General features: G+C 49.5%; 1 protein-coding gene across 1 annotated transcript; it reads right to left on the minus strand.

Annotated features, from left to right (window-relative positions):
* Positions 1 to 11,032: 11,032 nt before the first annotated feature.
* On the minus strand, positions 11,033 to 12,529 carry ETH_00031020 (uncharacterized protein; the record flags this gene model as incomplete). The annotated part of the gene is made up of 1 exon (XM_013372892.1): positions 11,033 to 12,529. One exon carries the CDS (start codon positions 12,527 to 12,529, stop codon positions 11,033 to 11,035), a length of 1,497 nt encoding a protein of 498 aa, XP_013228346.1.
* Between the last annotated feature and the right edge of the window lie 11,452 nt (positions 12,530 to 23,981).

The raw sequence follows: 23,981 nt of genomic DNA on the forward strand, positions 1-23,981 counted from the left end.
ACGAAGACAGTATTCATGTCTCCTGTACACAACGCTTGCTTTCGCTCCCTAGGATCTACATGGTTGGGCAAAGTGGGGCACCATCGAATCCGCGCAGTCAGTTTATCCTTACAGGCGGTGTGTCGAGTATATTGGCCACGGCAGTGACGCACATGCAGAGCTATACTTATATTTTTGGTTCGATGTTTTGATGGCAATGTGATAATATCTTCTTTCTGTACGGTTAGAAAAAACGTTTCTTTCGCCTCGAAAACGATTTGAATTAGTACACCCTGGAATAATCGCAGATCTTGAAGCGAAAAGATAGCTGATGAGACATATATCTATTTTTAGTCCTGCACGCAATGGGTAAACCGTTTGCACCGTATGCTGTGGGTGTATCTGGTGACCGACATGAATTGTACGAGCATACAAAACAGCATAATCTCTTCTCAGATATGAGGCTGTCTTGTGTGCAGTATGGTAACTGAAGTCTTGGTAATTCAGCTTCAAGACAATAACGAAAAATTGACGGGGCCTAGCTGGTGCGTTGAGCACACAATGTGAAAGAGCAGAGTTTCTCCAGAACTTCATACCAGCAGATGATGGGATGGGCAAGCACACTTTTACAAAACGCCCCAGCATTTTAGCCGTTTCGAGCGCTCTGGTCAGATGGAACTCACTAAAAAATCTGAGCCTCGAATTTTGGTTTCTTGGCCCATTATCTTCACAATGTCCGTCGAACGTATAGCAGCAGGCTGAAATCATTCCAAATGGTTGCTCTTACGATCTAAGTGTATTTGCACATCTCAGGTTTTATAGGAGTTTCGAGACACTTTCATTGAGGGTCCGAGGCTAGCAATGTGCTTTTTCATACAATCTGCTCTGACATTCACGAGACGCGCCCCTGGAATGGCTTATGCAGAGACAGCTTTAATTGTTGGCGTGAATGAGCAGCGTTTGTTGCGCATCATGCATGAATCAAATGCATTCAACTGTACTATTGACGCGGACCTTCCTGGTTAACAAGGAAGCACCAGCCATACTGAGCATTCAGCATCGGCGGCTAGCAGGAATGCCTACACGATACGTGCTTTTGTTTCGATTGAGCGTTTGTGTGCTGTTGACGCAGCGACGGGACACAGGTCCTTGCTTTGGGCTGCGCTGCCATCTTGCAAATACGCCAGCTGCTTATGGCAGATGGCGTTTTCGCTTGGGGCTCTTTGATCAAGCTGCCCGCAGGAAACTGAAGCCGAGTTATGATTGCTTCGTTACGCGTACACTGCCTGCCTGTGCGTTTACTCAGGCAACGCTTGGCGTGGCAGTGCATGTGAACTGCAGTCTAGGTTGCTGGAAAGGCCTTGTAGACAGTGCGTTGTCCAGAGTTCCTGGCATAGCTCCTGAAAAGCTCTACTCGCCCCGTTTTCTGTCTGATATTTCTTTTTTTTCGGCAGTGCTGTGTCCAGACGATGAGGCGGGGTCTAATTAGCGCCCATGTTTTGGACCTGGAGCAAGTGCGATATTCACCATGCAGTGTTCGAATCTCTAAGAATATTCACTTCGTTCCGCGCCCTTTTCGGGCCAGAAGTAACAAAGTCTTTCTCAAATATTTGTCTTGTGTGTGAGCCCTGTAGACGCTGAGCGCTAGTTGCCCCGGTTGCACTCTGCATAACCAGCTGGTCCGCACATGCCATTTGCCCCTGATGTTAAACATTCGAGTATGAGATGTGATGCTGGAATTAGCGTGGACCTTAACCACTAGTGTTGTGTACGCAGGTTCTGTGACCGTACTGAGTGCGGGCAGTGAGGTCCAGAGATTTGCAGCATGAACACTCCATGTGGCCTGTGAGTATAGCAGGTACGAAAAAGGGTGAGTCATTCCCGTGCAGTGGGCTTTAAGACCTCTTTGTCTACAAGGGGGAACGCATCGCTCGAGCAAAGTCGTTGTGGAATTGTCAGTGCATGCTCCTGCCGCCGACATGAACGTATCTTTGTTGCTTGCGTTGCTGTGGATACAGTATCGATAGCTGGGAAAGGTAGCAGCACTATTTGACCTCGTGTGTGACTGCTTTTCCTATTCTTCATTTTAGTTTTGGAGTCACGAAATAGAGGGCCTTTACGGTTTCTCTATTGGTGTCATGCCACCTGAGCTGTCAGGCGGTACGTTGGAGCACACGATGTGAGAAAGCAGTTACTCCAGAATTTCATACCAGCAGATGATGGGATGGGCAAGCACACTTTTACAAAACGCCCCAGCATTTTAGCCGTTTCGAGCGCTCTGGTCAGATGGAACTCACTAAAAAATCTGAGCCTCGAATTTTGGTTTCTTGGCCCATTATCTTCACAATGTCCGTCGAACGTATAGCAGCAGGCTGAAATCATTCCAAATGGTTGCTCTTACGATCTAAGTGTATTTGCACATCTCAGGTTTTATAGGAGTTTCGAGACACTTTCATTGAGGGTCCGAGGCTAGCAATGTGCTTTTTCATACAATCTGCTCTGACATTCACGAGACGCGCCCCTGGAATGGCTTATGCAGAGACAGCTTTAATTGTTGGCGTGAATGAGCAGCGTTTGTTGCGCATCATGCATGAATCAAATGCATTCAACTGTACTATTGACGCGGACCTTCCTGGTTAACAAGGAAGCACCAGCCATACTGAGCATTCAGCATCGGCGGCTAGCAGGAATGCCTACACGATACGTGCTTTTGTTTCGATTGAGCGTTTGTGTGCTGTTGACGCAGCGACGGGACACAGGTCCTTGCTTTGGGCTGCGCTGCCATCTTGCAAATACGCCAGCTGCTTATGGCAGATGGCGTTTTCGCTTGGGGCTCTTTGATCAAGCTGCCCGCAGGAAACTGAAGCCGAGTTATGATTGCTTCGTTACGCGTACACTGCCTGCCTGTGCGTTTACTCAGGCAACGCTTGGCGTGGCAGTGCATGTGAACTGCAGTCTAGGTTGCTGGAAAGACCTTGCAGGCAGTGCGTTGACCGGAGTTCGTGGCTTGGCAGTCTAGACGCAACATTTTAGGTGAATGGTTGTCTTCCGATGTTGCTATGGTCATCTTGTTCTTACTTACATTGTTGCATATTAGAATTGCACCCACATCAGATGTGGCGTGTTAGCTGCATCGTGGACCTATGTACTACCAGCAGCTTCGCACAGGACCACCAATAGACATTATGGACATCCAGTGGCTTGCATCTTGCACATGTTTCCGGAGCTGATGCAAATTAGGGAAGAACCAAATTCTGCGTGATTGTTACACTCTTGTTTTCATGTCGGTGTGCTCCGCACGCACGTTCGCGCTGAAAGTGACGCAGTGCAGCGTCTGTCTTGTCAGCGGGTAGCCGCGAAATGCAAGCCATTAGGCGCAACAGTGGTTGCTGACTGGAATGTTTAGATATCTGGAGGCTCGCAATCATCATTATACTTCTGGCTACCACTTGGGTGCTGTTGAGGGACACGTGGCTTGTTCTTCTGAGTGTGGAAACATCGTCCCGTTGATTCGGTTGAGTGGCGTAGAAGCGCAAGCATCCTTGTTTCAGCATAGGATGTTTCGCATGCAATGTTTCCACTTTCGTTAGAATATGAGATGGAACAAGGGGATTCGCGTTGATCCGGCAGACGGTGTGTCGCTGAACATTTGGCGGAGCAGCTGCAGCAGAGCATCTTTCCCTCTTAGACGCTGTGTTTAATGCCTACAGCTTTGCTAGGTCTCGCGGGACACCGGTCCCCCACAGTGTGAATGCCAATGGACATTGCAGGCCAGTCATGCATTGCTGCTTGTGGCATTTTCTGTTGAATATAGAACTCTAGGATCCGTTGACCACACATTCTCCGCATCTTGGCCACATGTGACCACTACGAAGACAAAGGTTTCCAAATACCGGAATTCTAGCGTGCAGGGATTCTTCTGTGTATCGGATGAACACAACGCAACAAACAAGAGAAAGGGGTGGAAGGCTTTGGTTTTTTAGGATGTGCGTTGGCCACGTTTGTAAGGGATCTCAAGCAATGCAACAATTGGGAGGCGTGATTTGCTGCCTTGATGCCCATTAAGTTTCGTGGCTGGTTGCCTTTCCAGTGATGCTGTTGCAAACTGGGTTTTTTCGGAATCAGTGCGATATCAGCTATAAAAAAAGTACCAGATGATGGCTTTGTCTGTATAAGATTGATACATATTTGCATCGTGTTACCTTTACAGTTCCTGTCATACCATGGGCCGGAACAACGAAGTGAAATGACAATACATTTCCTCTTCATACGTTCGGGTGGCTTATCATGCCAAAATGCTGTGCCTAGTGGATTCACTGCAAGGCAGGCCCCGAACATACTTCATGACTAGTAGAGCTACTGCTTGTGCAAGGGTTTCTTGAATGTGCTAGAATACTGCAGCAGCTTATACCAGCAGTTACATGCCTAAGTGCTGTCACACTGCAGAACGCCCCGTTGGCTTTAGCAGTGGTTTGCATTAGCATAAATGTTAGTATTGGATTTCTTCGCCGTCTTAAAGCAGCCATGGCACGCAATTCGTTAACATATGCTGCTGAGGTTGTAGCTCTACTTTAGAATCACATTTGGTTTGTGAATTTCATATTTTTGCAAAATTCTGGACGCGCGAGCTTGGCGCAGAGATAAACAACATTTTGTTCATTTGAGCGTAACGGCGCTTTGAAACACGGTTTCTAGAATCGGGAAATTCGTTGCTTTGTAACCAAAGTGGCGGATTAAAAGCCTTATGATTAGACTTCCAGTTGGTAAGTTGAGCGTACTACGCCAGACGGTTGCAGCGGCAGAGCGCCTTATGCGTTTTGCTGCATTCCATTGGACCTCGTATTCTGCCAAAGCGATCTGGATTTAATATGATTGCATGGCATATTTGGAAGGGGTCCCGGTAAAATGACTGTGCGCATGCTGTTTGTGTGTTCGGGTTGGGTAGACCAAAAAACGTGGTAATTTTCATGTGCGACTGCGCGGTTTTTGTGTATTCATACGCCTGATAGATATCGTGAAATCATGTACTAGGCTGTCGTGAGTTGGCCTAGGTCCGACTCTCGGATCTTCAGGCGGTGCGTTATTCACCTTGCATGATGCAATTCAGAAGGCAGACTAGTACCAGCGCGTGGCTTTTCTGCTTTGAAATCACGCCAGTTGTAGCTTGCTGGCCTCTTTGGATTTGAAACATTACGGTGACATGCGCACCGTTCATCAACATGCATATTGCTGTTGTGCCATATAGACGTAAGTTCAGTTTCAACTGTGGAGCACACGACAGCGGGGTGAGGAGCACTGTTTTATCTATCTCCCGCGCTATGAATGCAGTTGCGTAGTTTGGTCAGATGCTATCGACTTGCACAATAGCGATTCATTAAGGCATCCTGCAAGTTTCTTAGTAAGTAACATCTGATGCGTGTCAGACATAGGATAAATTGCGGGCTAATGGCACGCAGTAGTTTCACGTGATGAAAGGGGTTGGAAATGTTCCTGCTTTCAAAGACCATTCTGGAGGCCGCTTCAATGCGTCTCCCGTAGTGACGTCGGTGAATGACTAGGAAATAATTTGGCAGGATGATCCACGAACATTATCGGATGTCTATAATTCTGGCAAGATGTCTGGCTCTGTCACTATGCGTAGCTTCAGTGTTTATGTTTTTGGTTGCTGCTACAGTAGCTTCATTACAGCATGCTAATTAAAAACTGTCAGGAATGCGAAGGGTCACTGCTTTGAATAAATCAGCTGGTATATATTTTGGACTCGCAATTATACGGCATAAACGTTCCTCTCGGATAGTGGAGATGATTCAGTTGCAAGCCTGTGAGACTTGAGAGGCGCATAGAGGTAATTCGCGACCTGGTTCTAGCTATTTTATACAGCGAGTGCGTTATACACATTTGGTTCCACAGCGGAAGCTCCAGAAGATATTGCACTTGTGCTCGCCGTGCGCTGATGCCAGCACAGAAGTAGTCCTACTGCCTTGCCAGTGCTTTTAAGATGAGCAGATGGAATTTGCGTTAGTGGCATCGCGTCGTGCTAGATGGTGAAAGTGAGCTTGTAAAAGCTGTTTTTCCAGCTAGTTCACTTGATTAAAGTCCACGTTATTTCCAGTTGTACACCCATAGCTATTATCCGAACACGAAGTTGCTTTCTGCGGGCCTTTTCCCCCTATACCAAGTGCATGACACACTAGAGTGCATGCCACTGACTTGGCTGTGAAGCTTGTGCGTTGAACACCCAGAATAAAGCTATGAAAGCACTGCAGCATTGCGGATGAGTGACTCTACCACTTTGGTGGTGGTGGTGTCATGCGTTGGCCCCTTATTCTTGTTCGAAACGTTGCACTCGCATTATGCTGACTAGCGAACATGTGAATTTGCCCTTTTGGCAGTGCCAGATGGCTCTTACCTAACAATATGCAGAAGGGCACCCTGGGTTCCAGCGAATTGTTGCATGCACTATGGATGACGTTTTGCGGTCTCGCAAATGCACGTTTACTGTTTTTTTAAATGGCATACACCCACATGCTGTGTGGGCTCTGTTGCGAATGGAGACAGCGTCAGTTCCCTGACCTGTAAAAAACGAGCACTGTGTGCCCAGAACTCAGTTCCTCAGTCCGCAGTTTTGAATTTGTGTACACCGAGTGACACCTTTGCTTGTGCAAGCATCTTTTGGACGTTTTCGACAAAATTGCTGCAGTTGGATGGGGTTTACATACTTGCAGTACTGTGCAGTATCGGTAAGTTGAGCAACAGTTTAGCATTCGCTTTTGTGGAAATAGTCTCTTGTGCGTTTTCGTCTATCGTAACTAAGGCACAGTTAATTCGTCTTTGCTGGAAAAAAGCCATAGTTTCAACGGCTTGTGTATGGGTGCTCCGGAATTGCACATTTGTTGAAATGCTTAACTGTCCGGATGTCCGTTCTGCGCAATGCCACCAAGCCTCATAATGCGAGAAAGTCGTACAGCCGCATTGTCCACTATAATAATGCGGATTTGCAGCTTTTTTGTTTCGTATTTATTTTTTGTAACCCAGTGACTTAGGTAGCCACCTAAGCCACGCGGCATACATACGCAACATACTTAGCGCACTCTGCCCGGCAGGTGAGCTGGTGAAGCTGTGCTTGAGCACTTCCATGAGCCAACTACAAGCAGACGCGTAAGCAGAGTTGTCCCCTGAGCTTGCGGTTGCTTTGCTGGGAGCTGTGCGAATATACTTAATAGTGAGTACGATTGGATGTAATTAGAAAATAATGCGCCCTGTCATTATTGCAGCTGGTGTGACCGCGCAGTTGGTGTGTGAATGCCTATGTGTTTAATTGCAAACGGGTTATCCTATTTGAGCAATGTTACAGTGGCGGCCCGAAGACATAACATCACAAGCCGTGAACCTTGCCTACATTCTGGCGTATTTAGTTGGAGACAGTGTAGCAGTGACTTCAAAAAGCAACCGCCTGCCGACAATTAAGCGCGTAAGCGCAATATTGGCTTTATAGCAAAACTGTGATCCACTTCCACACTATGTGGGCATGCATACTCTGAAGTTCAGCCACATATCCAAACGTACTATCGCACGTTATGCAACATATCCAGGCGTAACTGAATGACACAGTGCTGTTGATTTGTTACTAAGCACAAATGCCATAAAGTTATGGACTCCGGTTGCTTTGAACGAGGGCGACGCTGACTGGGCGACGTGTCCATCAGCGCGGACATACCATCTCTCCCTGCTTAGCATTGAGGCGCCAGCTGTAAACACGGCGCAGCGTGGGCCCCTCTTGATATAGAGATATGAGACTGCAGATATGCGTGGCTCGTGTATTGCGTGGTAATGTTTGTCGCTTGATTGTGGGTATGGCTGGTCTGTCGTGCAGCAGTGCATTATTTCACAGCGCAGTGCGTGGGTCGTTTTTCTTCGTTGTGCAGGCAGTGCGTTGGTCTGATGGCTTGGGGAGTTGCGAAAGCGATGCACAGTTTATGAGGGGTGGCGGCAGCGCTCCGAGTCTAGCGCACTGCTTGCGATGGTGTCTTGTGTGTGCTTTCGAACCTCGCCGTCGACTCTCGCTGTAGTGCTATGCACGCACGTGGCCAGTATAGCTGCAAGGTAAGAGCTAGTATTGCGCTGCGAGCGCAGTGCACCATTGTAGGCTTTAATTCTGAGAAGGCGTTTTGCGCTTGCAACGACTGCGCTGAGCAGAGCAGCCGAAGCGTCAGGTGCAACAGGACAAGCTGTTGATACCACAGTTTTGCATGCGGCGGCGACAGGTGTTCGCACTCAGGCGGAAACGAGGTCGTAGGCAGATCGCAGTGCGGTCCCCTCTTGATGTAGACGTATGAGACTGAAGATGTGCCTGGTTCGCTTATCACGTGGTAATGTTTGTTACTTGATTGTGGGTATGGCTGGTCTGTCGTGCAGCAGTGCCGGATTTGACAGTGCAGTGCGTGGGACGTTTTTCTTCGTTGTGCAGGCAGTGCGTTTGTCGTATGGCTTGGGGAGTTGCGATAGCTATGCACAGTTCGTGAGGGGTGGCGGCAGCGCTCCGAGTCTAGCGCACTGCTTGCGATGGTGTCTTGTGTGTGCTTTTGAATCTCGCAGTGGACTCTGGCTGTCGTGCTATGCACGCACGTGGCCAGCATAGCTGCAGGGCAAAAGCTAGCAATGCTCCGTGAGCGCAATGCACTTGCACGCTTGCGTGTTGAGGAGGCCTTTTGCACTTGTAGCGAGTGCGCTGAGCAAATTGACAGAAGCGTCAGTTGCAACAGGGAGGCTGTTGATACCACAGTGTTGCATGTCGCGGCGACAGTGGTTCGCACCCAGGCAGGCGCAAGTTGTAGAGAGGTCGTAGGCATATCGCAGCGTGGGCCCCTCTTGATGTAGACGTATGAGACTGCAGATATGCGTGGCTCGCATATTGCGTGGTAATGTTTGTTGCTTGATTGTGGGTATGGCTGGTCTGTCGTGCAGCAGTGCTTGGTTTGACAGTGCAGTGTGGAGCGCAGTGCGTGGGACGTTTTTCTTCGTTGTGCAGGCAGTGCGTTGGTCGTATGGCTTGGGCAGTTGCGAAGGCGATGCCCAGTTCGTGAGGGGTGGCGGCAGCGCTCCGAGTCTAGCGCACTGTTTGCGATGGTGTCTTGTGTGTGCTTTTGAATCTTGCAGTCGACTCTCGCTGTCGTGCTATGCACGCACGTGGCCAGCATAGCTGCAGGGCAAAAGCTAGCATTGCTCCGTGAGCGCAGTGCACTTGCACGCTTGCGTGTTGAGGAGGCGCTTTACACCTGTAGCGAGTGCGCTGAGCAAATTGGGTAGAGCATTAGGTGCAAGAAGACAGGGTGTTGATACCACAGTTTTGCATGCGGCGGCGACAGGGGTTCACACTCAGGCGGCGGCAAGTTGTAGACAGGTCGTAGGCAGATCGCAGCGTGGGCCCCTCTTGATGTAGACGTATGGGACTGCAGATATGCCTGGCTCGCATATTGCGTGGTAATGTTTGTTGCTTGATTGTGGGTATGGCTGGTCTGTCGTGCAGCAGTGCTTGGCTTGACAGTGCAGTGTGGAGCGCAGTGCGTGGGTTTTTTTTTATTCGTTGTGCAGGCAGTGCGTTGGTCGTATGGCTTGGGCAGTTGCGAAAGCGATGCCCAGTTCGTGAGGGGTGGCGGCAGCGCTTCGAGTCTAGCGCACTGTTTGCGATGGTGTCTTGTGTGTGCTTTTGAACCTCGCAGTCGACTCTCGCTGTCGTGCTATGCACGCACGTGGCCAGCATAGCTGCAGGATAAAAGCTGGCCTTGTGCTGCAAGCGCAAAGCACCATTGCAGGCAAGCGTTTTGAGGCGGCATTTTGGACTTCCAGGGAGTGCGCTGAAGAAATTGGGCGGAGCGTCAGGTGCAAGAGGACAGGGTGTTGATACCACAGTTTCGCATGCGCCGACGACAGGAGATTTGGAGTCAGACAGAGCAGACTCCCGGAGCCGTAGGCAGATCGCAGCGTGGGCCCCTCTTGATGTAGACGTATGGGACTGCAGATATGCCTGGCTCGCGTATTGCGTGGTAATGTTTGTCGCTCGATTGTGGATATGGCTGGTCTGTCGTGCAGCAGTGCCTGATTTGACAGTGCAGTGTAGAGCGCAGTGCGTGGGACGTATTTCTTCGTTGTGCAGGCAGTGCGTTGGTCTGATGGCTTGGGGAGTTGCGAGAGCGGTGTTGTGAGGGGTGGCGGCAGCGCTCCGAGTGTAGCGCACTGCTTGCGATGGTGTCTTGTGTCTGCTTTCGAACCTCGCAGTCGGCTCTCGCTGTCGTGCTATGCACGCACGTGGCCAGCATAGCTGCAGGATAAAAGCTAGCCTTGCGCTGCAAACGCAAAGCACCGTTGCAGCCTAGCGTTTTGAGGCGGCATTTTGGATTTGCAGGGAGTGCGCTGAAGAAATTGGGCGGAGCGTCAGGTGCAAGAGGACAGGGTGTTGATACCACAGTTTCGCATGCGTCGACGACAGGAGATTTGGAGTCAGACAGAGCAGACTCCCGGAGCCGTAGGCAGATCGCAGCGTGGGCCCCTCTTGATGTAGACGTATGAGACTGCAGATATGCCTGGCTCGCGTATTGCGTGGTAATGTTTGTCGCTCGATTGTGGATATGGCTGGTCTGTCGTGCAGCAGTGCCTGATTTGACAGTGCAGTGTAGAGCGCAGTGCGTGGGACGTATTTCTTCGTTGTGCAGGCAGTGCGTTGGTCGTATGGCTTGGGGAGTTGCGAGAGCGGTGTTGTGAGGGGTGGCGGCAGCGCTCCGAGTGTAGCGCACTGCTTGCGATGGTGTCTTGTGTCTGCTTTCGAACCTCGCAGTCGGCTCTCGCTGTCGTGCTATGCACGCACGTGGCCAGCATAGCTGCAGGATAAAAGCTAGCCTTGCGCTGCAAACGCAAAGCACCGTTGCAGCCTAGCGTTTTGAGGCGGCATTTTGGATTTGCAGGGAGTGCGCTGAAGAAATTGGGCGGAGCGTCAGGTGCAAGAAGACAGGGTGTTGATACCACAGTTTCGCATGCGTCGACGACAGGAGATTTGGAGTCAGACAGAGCAGACTCCCGGAGCCGTAGGCAGATCGTAGCGTGGGCCCCTCTTGATGTAGACGTATGGGACTGCAGATATGCCTGGCTCGCGTATTGCGTGGTAATGTTTGTCGCTCGATTGTGGATATGGCTGGTCTGTCGTGCAGCAGTGCCTGATTTTACAGTGCAGTGTAGAGCGCAGTGCGTGGGACGTATTTCTTCGTTGTGCAGGCAGTGCGTTGGTCGTATGGCTTGGGCAGTTGCGATAGCGATGCACAGTTCGTGAGGGGTGGCGACAGCGCTCCGAGTGTAGCGCACTGCTTGCGATGGTGTCTTGTGTGTGCTTTCGAACCTCGCAGTCGGCTCTCGCTGTCGTGCTATGCACGCACGTGGCCAGTATGCCTGCAGGATAAAAGCTAGCCTTGCGCTGCGAGCCCAGTGCGCCATTGTAGGCTTGCGTGTTGAGGAGGCCTTTTGGACTTGCAGCGCCTGCGCTGAGCAGAGCAGCCGAAGTGTCAGGTGCAAGATTACAGGCTGTTGATACCACAGTTTTGCATGTGGCGGCGACAGTGGATCGCACCCAGGCAGGCGCAAGTTGTAGAGAGGTCGTAGGCATATCGCAGCGTGGGCCCCTTTTGATGTAGACGTATGAGACTGCAGATATGCCTGGCTCGCGCATCGCGTGGTAATGTTTGTTGCTTGATTGTGGGTATGGCTGGTCTGTCGTGCAGCAGTGCTTGGTTTGACAGTGCAGTGTGGAGCGCAGTGCGTGGGATGTTTTTCTTCGTTGTGCAGGCAGTGCGTTGGTCGTATGGCTTGGGCAGTTGCGAAAGCGATGCCCAGTTCGTGAGGGGTGGCGACAGCTCTCCGAGTCTAGTGCACTGCTTGCGATGGTGTCTTGTGTGTGCTTTTGAACCTCGCCGTCGACTCTCGCTGTCGTGCTATGCACGCACGTGACCAGTATGCCTGCAGGATAAAAGCTAGCCTTGCGCTGCGAGCCCAGTGCGCCATTGTGGGCTTGCGTGTTGAGGAGGCGTTTTGCAATTGCAGCGACTGCGCTGGGCAGAGCAGCCGAAGCCTCAGGTGCAACAGAACAAGCTGTTGATGCCACAGTTTTGCATGCGGCGGCGACAGTGGTTCGCACCCAGGCAGGCGCAAGTTGTAGAGAGGTCGTAGGCATATCGCAGCGTGGGCCCCTCTTGATGTAGACGTATGAGACTGAAGATGTATTTGGTTCGCTTATCGCTTGGTAATGTTTGTTGCTTGATTGTGGGTATGGCTGGTCTGTCGTGCAGCAGTGCCTGATTTGACAGTGCAGTGCGTGGGTCGTTTTTCTTCGTTGTGCAGGCAGTGCGTTGGTCGTATGGCTTGGGCAGTTGCGATAGCGATGCCCAGTTCGTGAGGGGTGGCGGCAGCGCTTCGAGTCTAGCGCACTGCTTGCGATGGTGTCTTGTGTGTGCTTTTGAACCTCGCAGTCGACTCTCGCTGTCGTGCTATGCACGCACGTGGCCAGCATAGCTGCAGGGCAAAAGCTAGCATTGCTCTGTGAGCGCAAAGCACCGTTGCAGCCTTGCGTGTTGAGGAGGCGTTTTGCAATTGCAACGACTGCGCTGAGCAGACGGCCGGAGCGTCAGATGCAACAGGACAGGGTGTTGATACCACAGTTTTGCATGCGGCGGCGACAGGGGTTCACACTCAGGCGGCGGCAAGTTGTAGATAGGTCGTAGGCAGATCGCAGCGTGGGCCCCTCTTGATGTAGACGTATGAGACTGCAGATATGCCTGGCTCGTGTATCGCGTGGTAATGTTTGTTGCTCGATTGTGGATATGGCTGGTCTGTCGTGCAGCAGTGCTTGGTTTGACAGTGCAGTGTAGAGCGCAGCCCGTGGGTCGTTTTTCTTTGTTGTGCAGGTAGTGCGTTGGTCGCGTTGGTCGTGTGGCTTGGGAAGTTGCGAGAGCGATACCCAGTTCGTGAGGGGTGGCGGCAGCGCTCCGAGTCTAGCACACTGCTTGCGATGGTGTCTTGTGTGTGCTTTTGAACCTCGCAGTCGACTACCGCACGTGGCCAGCATAGCTGCAGGATAAAAGCTAGCATTGCGCTGCGAGCGCAGCTCACTGGTGGAGGATTGTGTGTTGAGGAGGCGCTTTGCGCTTGCCGCGACTGCGCTGAGCAGAGCAGCCGAAGCGTCAGGTGCAACAGAACAAGCTGTTGATACCACAGTTTTGCATGCGGCGGCGACAGGGGTTCGCATCCAGGCAGGCGCCAGTTGTAGACAGGTCGTAGGCAGATCGCAGCGTGGGCCCCTCTTGATGTAGACGTATGAGACTGAAGATATGCCTGGCTCGCGCATCGCGTGGTAATGTTTGTTGCTTGATTGTGGGTATGGCTGGTCTGTCGTGCAGCAGTGCTTGGTTTGACAGTGCAGTGCAGAGCGCAGTGCGTGGGACGTTTTTCTTCGTTGTGCAGACAGTGCGTTGGTCGTATGGCTTGGGCAGTTGCGAAAGCGATGCCCAGTTCGTGAGGGGTGGCGGCAGCGCTTCGAGTCTAGCGCACTGTTTGCGATGGTGTCTTGTGTGTGCTTTTGAATCTTGCAGTCGACTCTCGCTGTCGTGCTATGCACGCACGTGGCCAGCATAGCTGCAGGGCAAAAGCTAGCATTGCTCCGTGAGCGCAGTGCACTTGCACGCTTGCGTGTTGAGGAGGCGCTTTACACCTGTAGCGAGTGCGCTGAGCAAATTGGGTAGAGCATTAGGTGCAAGAAGACAGGGTGTTGATACCACAGTGTTGCATGCGGCGGCGACAGGGGTTCACACTCAGGCGGCGGCAAGTTGTAGACAGGTCGTAGGCAGATCGCAGCGTGGGCCCCTCTTGATGTAGACGCATGAGACTGCAGATATGCCTGGCTCGCGCATCGCGTGGTAATGTTTGTTGCTTGATTGTGGGTATGGCTGGTCTGTCGTGCAGCAGTGCTTGGTTTGACAGTGCAGTGTGGAGCGCAGTGCGTGGGATGTTTTTCTTCGTTGTGCAGGCAGTGCGTTGGTCGTATGGCTTGGGCAGTTGCGATAGCGATGCCCAGTTCGTGAGGGGTGGCGGCAGCGCTTGAGTCTAGCGCACTGCTTGCGATGGTGTCTTGTGTGCGCTTTTGAACCTCGCAGTCGACTCTCGCTGTCGTGCTATGCACGCACGTGGCCAGCATAGCTGCAGAGCAAAACCTAGCATTGCTCTGTGAGCGCACAGCGCCGTTGCAGGATTGCGTTTTAAGGAGGCGTTTTGCACTTGTAGCGAGTGCGCTGAGCAAATTGGCCGGAGCGTCAGGTGCAAGAGGGCACGTTGTTGATACCACAGTGTTGCATGCGTCGGCGGCAGTGTTGTACACTCATGCAGAGCAGACACGCAAAGCCGTGTCGAATCATCTGCCAGGTGCACTGGTGCAGGAGTAGAGCAGAGCGACGGTGGCTGTGAAACGCATGTCTAAGGTGTGGCATCAGCGTGCTGTTCGGCGAATCCTTTTTGAATACAACTAGCAGGCAGGTCGACGTCATTATAAATTGTAAGAGACGTGTAGCCGAATGCGGCTTTCTGCTGCAGCAGTAGAGTCGGGTGGTATGCCACACGAGGTGCTTACATTTGTGCAGTCGAGTGCAACACTTGTTCGATAGGCGTTCTTTTCTTGGAGCGCTTTTGCTAAGCCTGTTCCTACGTAGCGTATTAGTGAAAGGGGTGGTGTTGGTTGGCTGAGATGTTGTCATGACGTGCGTTTCTGTGCGGGCCATGCATGTCTTTGCTTTGCGTTGAGGCGCCAGCTGTAGACGGATTGCAGCGTGGGCCCCTGAGTGTAGAGTGCAGTGCGTGGGTCGTTGTTTTATGTTTTGCAGGTGGTGCGTTAGTACAGTGGCTTGGGGAGTTGCGAAAGCGATGCACAGTTCTTGAGGCGTGGCTGCAGCGCTTTGAGTCAACCGCACCTCTTGTTATGCTTCCTTGATTGTTTTGTCAAACATTGAATTCGGTATGTGCGGTCTCATTTTGCTGGCAGGTGTGCATTCAATTGTTGGTATGGGTCGCCGGCGTAGTGTGGCGACATTGCGTCGAAAACACTGAAATATAGCTCTGCATTAGCATCTTTTGTGCAATTGTGTTGCTTTTCGAGGTACTGCGAAATAGAACTCAAAAACCCGTGGGAGCCACCAGTTTCCCAGCCAGCTTGCTGTGCACATTAAACCTTCTGTTAATCATACCAATTGCGTATTTAATTTTGAGGAACAAAAACGAAAGCCTTGTTTGTAGTTGTGTTGGTGGGCTGTTGCCTCCGCAGCAATGATCTAGATTTGCTGCAGAGCAGCAGTAACGGTGGAGCTCATACCTTATTAGACAATGCCTGTTTTGGGGAATGTCAGTCACTGTTGGCTGGCTGTGGTGGCGGCTCGAATTGCGCCTTAATATCGAACGTAGAGTTTGCCGTTTACTCTGCCTTTTTAGTCTCACGTTGGCATCGTGGCACCCTGTAAGCTTTGCCATGTACAGTGTATTTTTAATGTTACTTTTGCATTGTAGCACCCTATTAGCTCAAACGAACACGCGCACAGCACTGCTGCTGTGAAGTTAGACCAGGCTTTTGGTAAAACTGTGCGGTGCAGTGACTAGCATACTTGTTCTTTGAATGTGCGCATGCCCTTTTCTCAGTTTAGCGACAGACGTCTTCCAGCACGATGAATCGGCAGGTATTCAATCATTTTGTGTCTTGTAAAGTGCAAAAGCATTAAAAATGTTCTGCGTGAACTTCGTGTTGCTTGGCAGTCGCTAATAGGTACTGACTACTACTCGGTATTGTGTAAATAGATAGCGTACTGCTTTGCTGGCTTACCATGCTGATGTCTTGTAGACGTGAGAAAGGTTTTTGTTTGACAGCCAGGCTCCGTGAACGCTACAGAGTACAGCGGTGCCAGTGCTCTTGGAAAGTACTAGTAAAGATGTCATGCAGAAGTGAGTGAATGATTACCTTTCATGCTCACACGCAGCATGTGCTTCAACGCTTCGGGTAGTTGACTGCTGTGAGGCAGCTAAGAGCAGCGTAAATGGAGAGTACCTAAATGAATCTGGCTACTTCTGTTACTGAAATAGCTGGCACTTTCCCAAACTTTGCCCAACGCCTTGAGGAGAACATTCAGGATAACATCTTAGGTAGTTTATAGATATTTGGTAGGAAGCGAATTGATCATTCTTTCTATATTGTTATGGTGTAGAATTGCACACTATTTTTGCAGGCATTGTTTAGACATTTGATCAATGTAACAACCGTTTTGTAGCTCCGCCCTAACCTTAAAAAACACGGAAGCACGTTGAGTTTTCTCATTGCTTATGGGTCTAGGAAGTAAGCATGCTTAGAGATGCCTCGTAAGCTTCATCATTTCAGAGCTGAGCGAGGCAGAGTGAGGGGACCTGAAGTGGAACTTTCTTCAACTGATGTATCTCCCCAGCAAAAAGATACTGAATGTGTACTTGCGAATGAGCTTTCGTTTCCTGCAGAGCCCTGAGGCACCGGTCTATCACTGCATCAAGTGCGAAATTCTTTAGCTTTGGAAGATTGTGTGGGATGAACAGAGACACACAGACTCTGAAACGCGTTGGTTGTACAGTGTCGAATCCATCGTGGTGCATTCGCCGCACAAAAGTGTTACCTTTTCGGATTGTAAATTTAATGAATCGGCGAAGTACGGTTGTAGGTGCGAAGGCACCCAGATGTGAATGCGACATTATCTGTGTGACAAGAAACTGCGGGCTGAGTCACCCAGTCGCGCATCGGCACTTACCTTGCTTGATCACCATCACCTTTTTAGGCTGCTTTTGCTAGGCTTGCATTTGTGTTGCGCGTGCAGACTGGCGTCGTTATTGCGATTGTGCTTCACTCCAACGTCAGTACAGGCGTTGGTGCTGTGGGTGTTTGCCACAAACACCGTTGCGTCACTGATGAATCGCTTCCGTAATTAATTTGTCTGTGTGTGTGAGGGAAGGGAGGCGCTTTCGCAGCCCCATATTGACCTCGTCGTTTCGTCTCACGGGCGGATGCATTTCCCTCCATGCATTCTAGAATCCTTTGTCTAAAGAGTACCGTGCAGTCACAGCATTTGCTCCTCATTAACAATTATTGAGTAGATCGCGTTGTGGTAAATACACTCACCGGCACGAAGCCCTATGCCTGTGAACCTACTTCCTGAAGGAATGGGTCTCCGTGCTCGAGCTCTTTTTTCTCCTTATGAATATCTTGCGCACATAAAAGCCATCAGGATTTTGGCACGGACCTTTTGCTTTGTAAGTGAAGAACCTACTGTAGTAGGATGAATTTTGGCATTGCACGAGTGCATTTTCAATGTTTGCGTGCTATCACTCAGACTAAATGTAGTCAACAACAAAATACCTGCAACATTTCTGCTTCTTCGTATTATCCTTTAACCCTGAAGCATAAATGAAAGTTAGTGAATGACCGCTGCAAGGCTCACAAGCATGTGTGGTAAATAAGACTGGAGCTTCGGTAGTGTGGCATTGCCTTGACGTGGCGTAGCGTTGACGCGTGAGTGGCTGATCTTTTGTTTCGATGGTGGCGCAAACTGCGTTTGAGTGGCTATAATGACTTAGTCACATTTTATTGCGTGACGCACACGTGTTTGATTGCTGGTAAAGTGCCTTTTTCTTACCTTTGTTACAGTAGTCAGCTGCCAATCTTGTGAGCCTACACTAATGGCTAACTAATATCACGGATTTTGCGGCTTTGTCGAAGGAAGTAAGCATATTCATCGTGCAGTGGTATTGGGTTCCGACCACAGATGTTGGAAAAAATGGTTGACAATACGTAGTTACGTCCAGAGACAAATTGCAACAAATATTCAGCGGTTTTCGCAGGACGTCCAAAGTGACAGAACGTTTCACTTGCGTGGTGGCATTGCTTTGAAGCGATGAAAACTCATGCTTTAGTTGGGCTGATGTACTGCTTCATCAAGCTCTAGTTAACTGTGTGTCTGTTCTGCTAGCATGCTGTAGCTCGTAAACGTCAAAGGCTCATTCGTGTTGCTTTCCAATTGGTTTTGCCACACGGAGTAATCATTCGCGAGGTTCAGCGACTGACAGCGTTGTACTCTCCGGAGTAAGCTGCGTGTTCTGCAGTACAGAACTGCGAGTTGTGCAGAATGCAAGGAAAACGTTTCAAGGCGGGGCCCGTAGCGCTTCTTTTTAAACGACTTCTGGATATGTGGTAGCTGCTGTAGTGGTGAAACTGCGGATAAAGTCGCTATGGCTGCGATGAAACCATGTGCCATTATGCGCACACGTTTATGTCAACATGGTAACTTGGTTCTGCATGCAACTGGTTCAGCTGATGTTACGCGAATAAAGGCCTTCCTGTGAGACAGATACACAAAGAGGCAAACGCGTACTTGCTGGTGATGCGTAGGGACTGTTTGCTAACACACGTGCTACTCGCACATGCTTTGTTAATGCCGTGCACTGTTGACCTTGCGTTTTTTGACTGTGCCAAGTGCGTTTGAGACAATGTACGAAGCTACTAAGCCGATATTGTTAGTAGCGCCTGATAGTTTTTCTTCAAAGACCCACATTATACGTGTGACATTCCCCCGCATAATGAAGTCACGTCGACCGTGGCACTTGCAAATAACTTTTGCTGGATTATCGTCCCACAGACGTTACACGAGCTAGCATGTACAGCATTGCGAGATGGATCGAATCTGCTTGTCATGCCAGTACACTTAGATTCAATTGCCTGCAGCCGCGTCGCGCCAGGACGCAGACCGACAACCAGCATATGCCAAAAACAGGTGATATGATTGCCACAAAGAAATTACTAAACTTGCTGCATGCATTGAGTGCTTCAATCAATGGTGCTTAGGTGGAATTTCTCTTCGTACAATCAGAGATCCCGATTGTGGGTAGCGCGGTAAACACGATCTGCCGTAGCGATACTGCCTCCACGGTTGTAGACGTGAGTTGTGTGTGCTATGAGTAAAGGGGGACACTGTCTGCGTTAGCTGAAGAGTATGTTGTCCTTCCCCGACCAAATTTTCTGGTCGGCGTTGCGCAGTCGCGGAGTTGCATTAATAGCGGCCCACCAATTGTAAACAGCAGTTGCACAGCTAAGGTCTCATCGCCCAACGAAGAACGTGCATCGTATGCAAACCTAGCGACGATTGCTTGGCTTAAAAGCTTGTGAGCAATAAATGTTGCGTGCGGGATTAAACTCAAGGCATGCTGGTAGGCGGTCATTGTTTTGAAACCATGACACTGGGTGTCTTGCCAGGTTGCTTTCTTTCCCTCGAGGGCGTGACACTGAATTTAGTCAGGCTGCGTGTCAGCGCATGAGCAGCAAGAGTGTCCAAATACAACACCTTTCACCGGAATCCAGTCACATCTTCCGTGATGGTACTGCTAGCACGAGAGTACCTTTGGGCCATAAGTAGAAATCAGAATCCCATAGCCATAACATATTGCACCAGCTCTTGAATATTTACCATGCGCCATATGCAGCGTCATGTTAATTGAGCAGCTTACACATAAATGTGCATATCTACGAGAACAAACCGCACTGCATTGCTGTTATTGCACTGCCGTAGTTTTAAAATTGGAAACTCCGAATCGAGATTGACTGACACTATAGTTCTAGCCACACAACCTCACAAATGAATACGAATAGGAACGGAGGTGCAGGCTTCAAAAGTCTTAAGTGTTTTGGGCGCGCCCTACTGATAGCTGTCTTGAAACTGTGAGGTAGTGTACAATCCGCTGCTTATATTGGCTCAGATTGTGCGCCGTGCATGGCTAAAAGTGTAAAGTATTCGCAAACGCTTTCAGGAGGTATCCGTTTACTTGGAGACCGCAGTAGCGTGTAGCTTATTTTTTTGCAGAGAGCTTCAGGACGATCATGCGTACCAGTGCAGTTGCAACGTTTTCTGCGTGGATCTCGTTCCGTGAGTGATTGTTCTACGTAGATAGCCGAATGCACCGGACATAAAAACACTGCTCACGTAGATGATCATTTTTATGCCATAGTTTGGTCATCTGCAGATGTGCTGCTAACACGCAGACTAATGGTCGGCCATGGTTCAAATCAAACAGAGATACCATAATATTCTTTGCACTTAATTCGCTGGGAAGCAACTGTCAGCAGTGGCGGAGACACTATAAGGTGCTCAAAGCATTTGAGCTTATTCGTTTTGTGCGTAGAGCTTACTTCTGCGGGACGTTTCCTCATCATGCTACGTCGCATTGCTGGAGCTGACTTTGCTTGTGAGTGTGTGCTGTCCTGCGTATGCAGCAGAGATTGCTAGTTGCTATTGGGGCATGGATGGTGGTTCTAGTTCTATGAACGATCACACTGCCATTTGTAGCAGCAACAGACGCAAAAGCATTCGATCGTGGATTCACTGTCTTCAGGTCTTCGTTGAAATTTAGGTGAGCGGTTGCCTCGTGGAGACGGACGCAAGGATGAGTGCCACTAGGAAAATGAATGTGGAAGTGTGTGTGACACGAAATGCTGCAGTTGCCCATAGTGTCTATTGCATTTTTGGCATACCCTTGGTGCCGCAATTGCCAGGTAGCTAAACGCACGTGCGGGCTCACAGCTTCGCTAGTACAAGCGTGCGTTGGCCTAGTTGTGGGACTGAGTTGACCGGAACTGTGCAATGCTGCTAACAAATGCCTGCGTGCCTCCTTGTTGATAAGGTGCCGTTGTGTGAAGCAATAGAAGTTCGATGTGCGTATATGGCGACGACGCAGACGCGTCTCGCATTCCCTGCATTTGCGTCATATAGTTTCGTCACGTATATACGGCATATAACTTGCGCAGCTCGAGATGAGCGTTACAAGACTAAACGACAAAGGTATAAAAGTACAGGCAGATGCGTCAGACAAATGTAGAGGTGACATGCGAGCCCAGTAATTATGTATTTTGTGGAAGTGTGAATTATTAAAACTTCCAGCAAGTGCGTTAAGCAAATTAGTTGGAACAGCTAAGGCAAACAAATCAAACGGCAAAGTGGTAGGCGCAGCATTCTATGCAGTGCGGACTTTACCTTCTCATATTTGTACTACTGCTTTGGTCTAATGGTGGAATTCATGGTCAGGGCGCCACCAAAATTTCACATCGTTCTGAGTCACGTAGTAGCGCATGTGAACGGCCCTTGCCTGTTGTCCATGGTGAAGTTTTCGAGTTGCATACTTTTGAAATGCAGCAGTATCCTCAGCGAGGGCACTTCCAGCAGGCTATGCGGGCGCCAGGAGATGCTATACGCTGACTGTCAAGCTCCAAAAGGTGTGTTGTGACCCAAGGGCCAAACAAGAAATGAGCCAGATCACATGTAGTAAATATCTTTGTTGGATTGGGCTGGGTCAAGCTTTTGAATCTAAAGGCGTATGTAAAATATGATACGTCGCCTCCTTAAGAGTGGCGCGATCGTGTGATTCAGTGGTTTGTGCGTTGTTGTGTATGGAGACGGGTCATATGCTGCAGTCTAAACAGAGCTTTCGCCCAGCTGGGTCGTGTCACTGTTGACCATTTGTGCAGCGACAGGCGCACATGACTGGGATCTTCGGTGTACAGGAAATTCTCTGTGTTGCAGATCAAGTAGAGGAAGGCTTTCACGGCTAATTTCTTTTTGTGGATAAGCTTACCGATTTGGTTGACAGGCGCATGAGATGATATATTTGCACGTCACACAAGCCTAGGATAAAATAGTGTTCTGCACGAAGCTGATGACACAAAGCCGACTAGCTCTCAGTAAATAGTGCAAAGAACGGCTTGCAGTTGGTGTGTTTACTTCGCTTGAGCACTTGAAATAATACGACAGTTCAGATGCGCGAACATCAACGTTTACTAAAATTCACCGCAAGGCGATGCACGCTTGCTCTTCTTTTGTAAAGTTCCGTCGCATGCTTTCGATGGCAAAGGATTCTTTACTCTGCCATTGCCAATACAATTTGAAAGCAATTGTGGAACACGCTTCTAGGTTGGAAGGCGCTATTTCATTCGTTGAACTAGGCATCCCTGCAATCCTTGCTCTGTGCACAGCAGCGATAAATATAAACGGTGACTGCCAGGTACAATAAGTGAAAAGTTGTTTCCCGCCGCGCCAAGCATGGTCTATGTGCAGGAACAAGCGTTCATTGTGGTTGAAACGCTGATGACAGCCTAGGTCTCTTTTGTTAGAGGCACTGCGCTTATCGAGACGTGTCTTTGACATTTCATGTTGTCCTGTTGGCGTTGTGCTTGCTGTTTAGCTGATGTGAGCTCCCCTCAGTGTGCATGAACCGTCTTTGTTTAATGAGCACCACGCGCTGGCGTCTGCTAGCCGTTCACGTGTGTGTTGCTTGCACATTGAGTTGAGCAGAGAGACGTGTTGTCCTGTGTAGTCGTGCATCACTTTTAGTTCCGTGCGTGGGTAATTTATGTGGCTGATTCTAGCAATCTAATGAGTGTTATTGGTACGCAAAACTCACCTGCGTGTTCGCTGTCCAGATGTAAAAGCGTGATTGATGTATTGGAAGCTGCTTGAATGCACCGTGGAAAAACGAACTTCCAGGAAGTGAGTTAAGCTCTCTTTGTGGACAGACGAAGACGCCGCAGCATGTTAGGTCCTTGACATTTATAATTTCAAACCAAGCGTTTGCATGCTGCACACGTTTTGCCTTGATATTTTTCGGCCACAGCTATGGTATTGACCGATTCGCACCATAGCATTCGCGTAACAGCATGCATAGAGGAAAACATAATGTGATGGATAGCACTGCTACGCCAGTTGCGTGTTTTTGTCTGGCCCCTCATATGCTGCTACGTCACTGGTGAAGGTGTTATCAAAATACACAGAGACGATTATTACAGGCTGGGATGCTGCGTAAAGCTTTTATTAGAAATGCATCAATCACGTATGCTGTGAGAAACATGTTCTGAACAAGGTGATATGCAAGAGGAAACAACAGTGGTGTGTTGGACAGGTGAAGCCTCTACTTGCGCAAAAGTGAATCGAACTTCTAGAACAGCTGTGGTGGGACTGGCAATGGGCGTTCGTCGTGCTATCCAAAGATGCCCGGGAAGAAACGGGGCAAGATGTCTGTTTCTGCTTTTGTCGTGCACTCGCCGCCTAGTTGCCTAAGGCGTGAAGGGCAAAGAGTTAGTTGTGGGTACTTCTTTACTCTTGTGAAAGAAGTCGACACAAAAGCTCTGCAGTGTAGGCACAAATATGCCTTTGCCGCGCAAGCGTCAGGGCAATGCAGAACGAGTATCATGTCAGCTTGCTCGACTTCTTGGGCTACGCGTCAATCAACACAGGTGTTTCCGAGCTCCAGCGAGTACGTTGGGTAAATCTTCCTACGGGCATGATGTTAGTTCACACAAAAAAGAATCAGAAGTGCTGTCGAAAGAATGCGTGCATTGTATGTTTCTTTGTGCTGCTGACCACTACAGTTGCATTGCCAGGGAATGTGGGTTTACTCAAAAAAAATTACACAGCAGATAAGTAGAGGACAGAAACCTGGATCCAGGGTTGGACAAAGATATTTTGTGCCACTCTTTGCCCAGGACTTTAATAGAGTAGGCACCATCTATGCACTGAATTGAACAGAGGCTCGAAGGTTCCTCTTTCGCTGAATCTGCACTTCCTAAAAGGGGAACCAGCAACATGTGAATTCACCACTGAGGAGGATTTCATTTGTGTATGCAAGGAAGATACTTTTCCAGACGTGCTTTTGTGTTTGCCGCAGTACACCGCAGGTTGTGGACGCGGCTAACTGGTTGGGGGTTGCCAAGGTGCTATCATAGTTGAGTTTCTTTCATGACGAGACACTTGGGTAAAGGCACAACTATGTCAGCAATACACTCAACAGCATTGTGTGCGATACCTAAGACACATGTTTGATTTGCAGCTTCGGAACGTTTTTCATTTATAAAAAACGTGCGATTTATCGGAAATATG

This window comes from Eimeria tenella, genomic scaffold, assembly GCF_000499545.2.
Source record: "Eimeria tenella Houghton genomic scaffold, Eth_scaff11, whole genome shotgun sequence".
NCBI classification, from domain to species: domain Eukaryota; phylum Apicomplexa; class Conoidasida; order Eucoccidiorida; family Eimeriidae; genus Eimeria; species Eimeria tenella.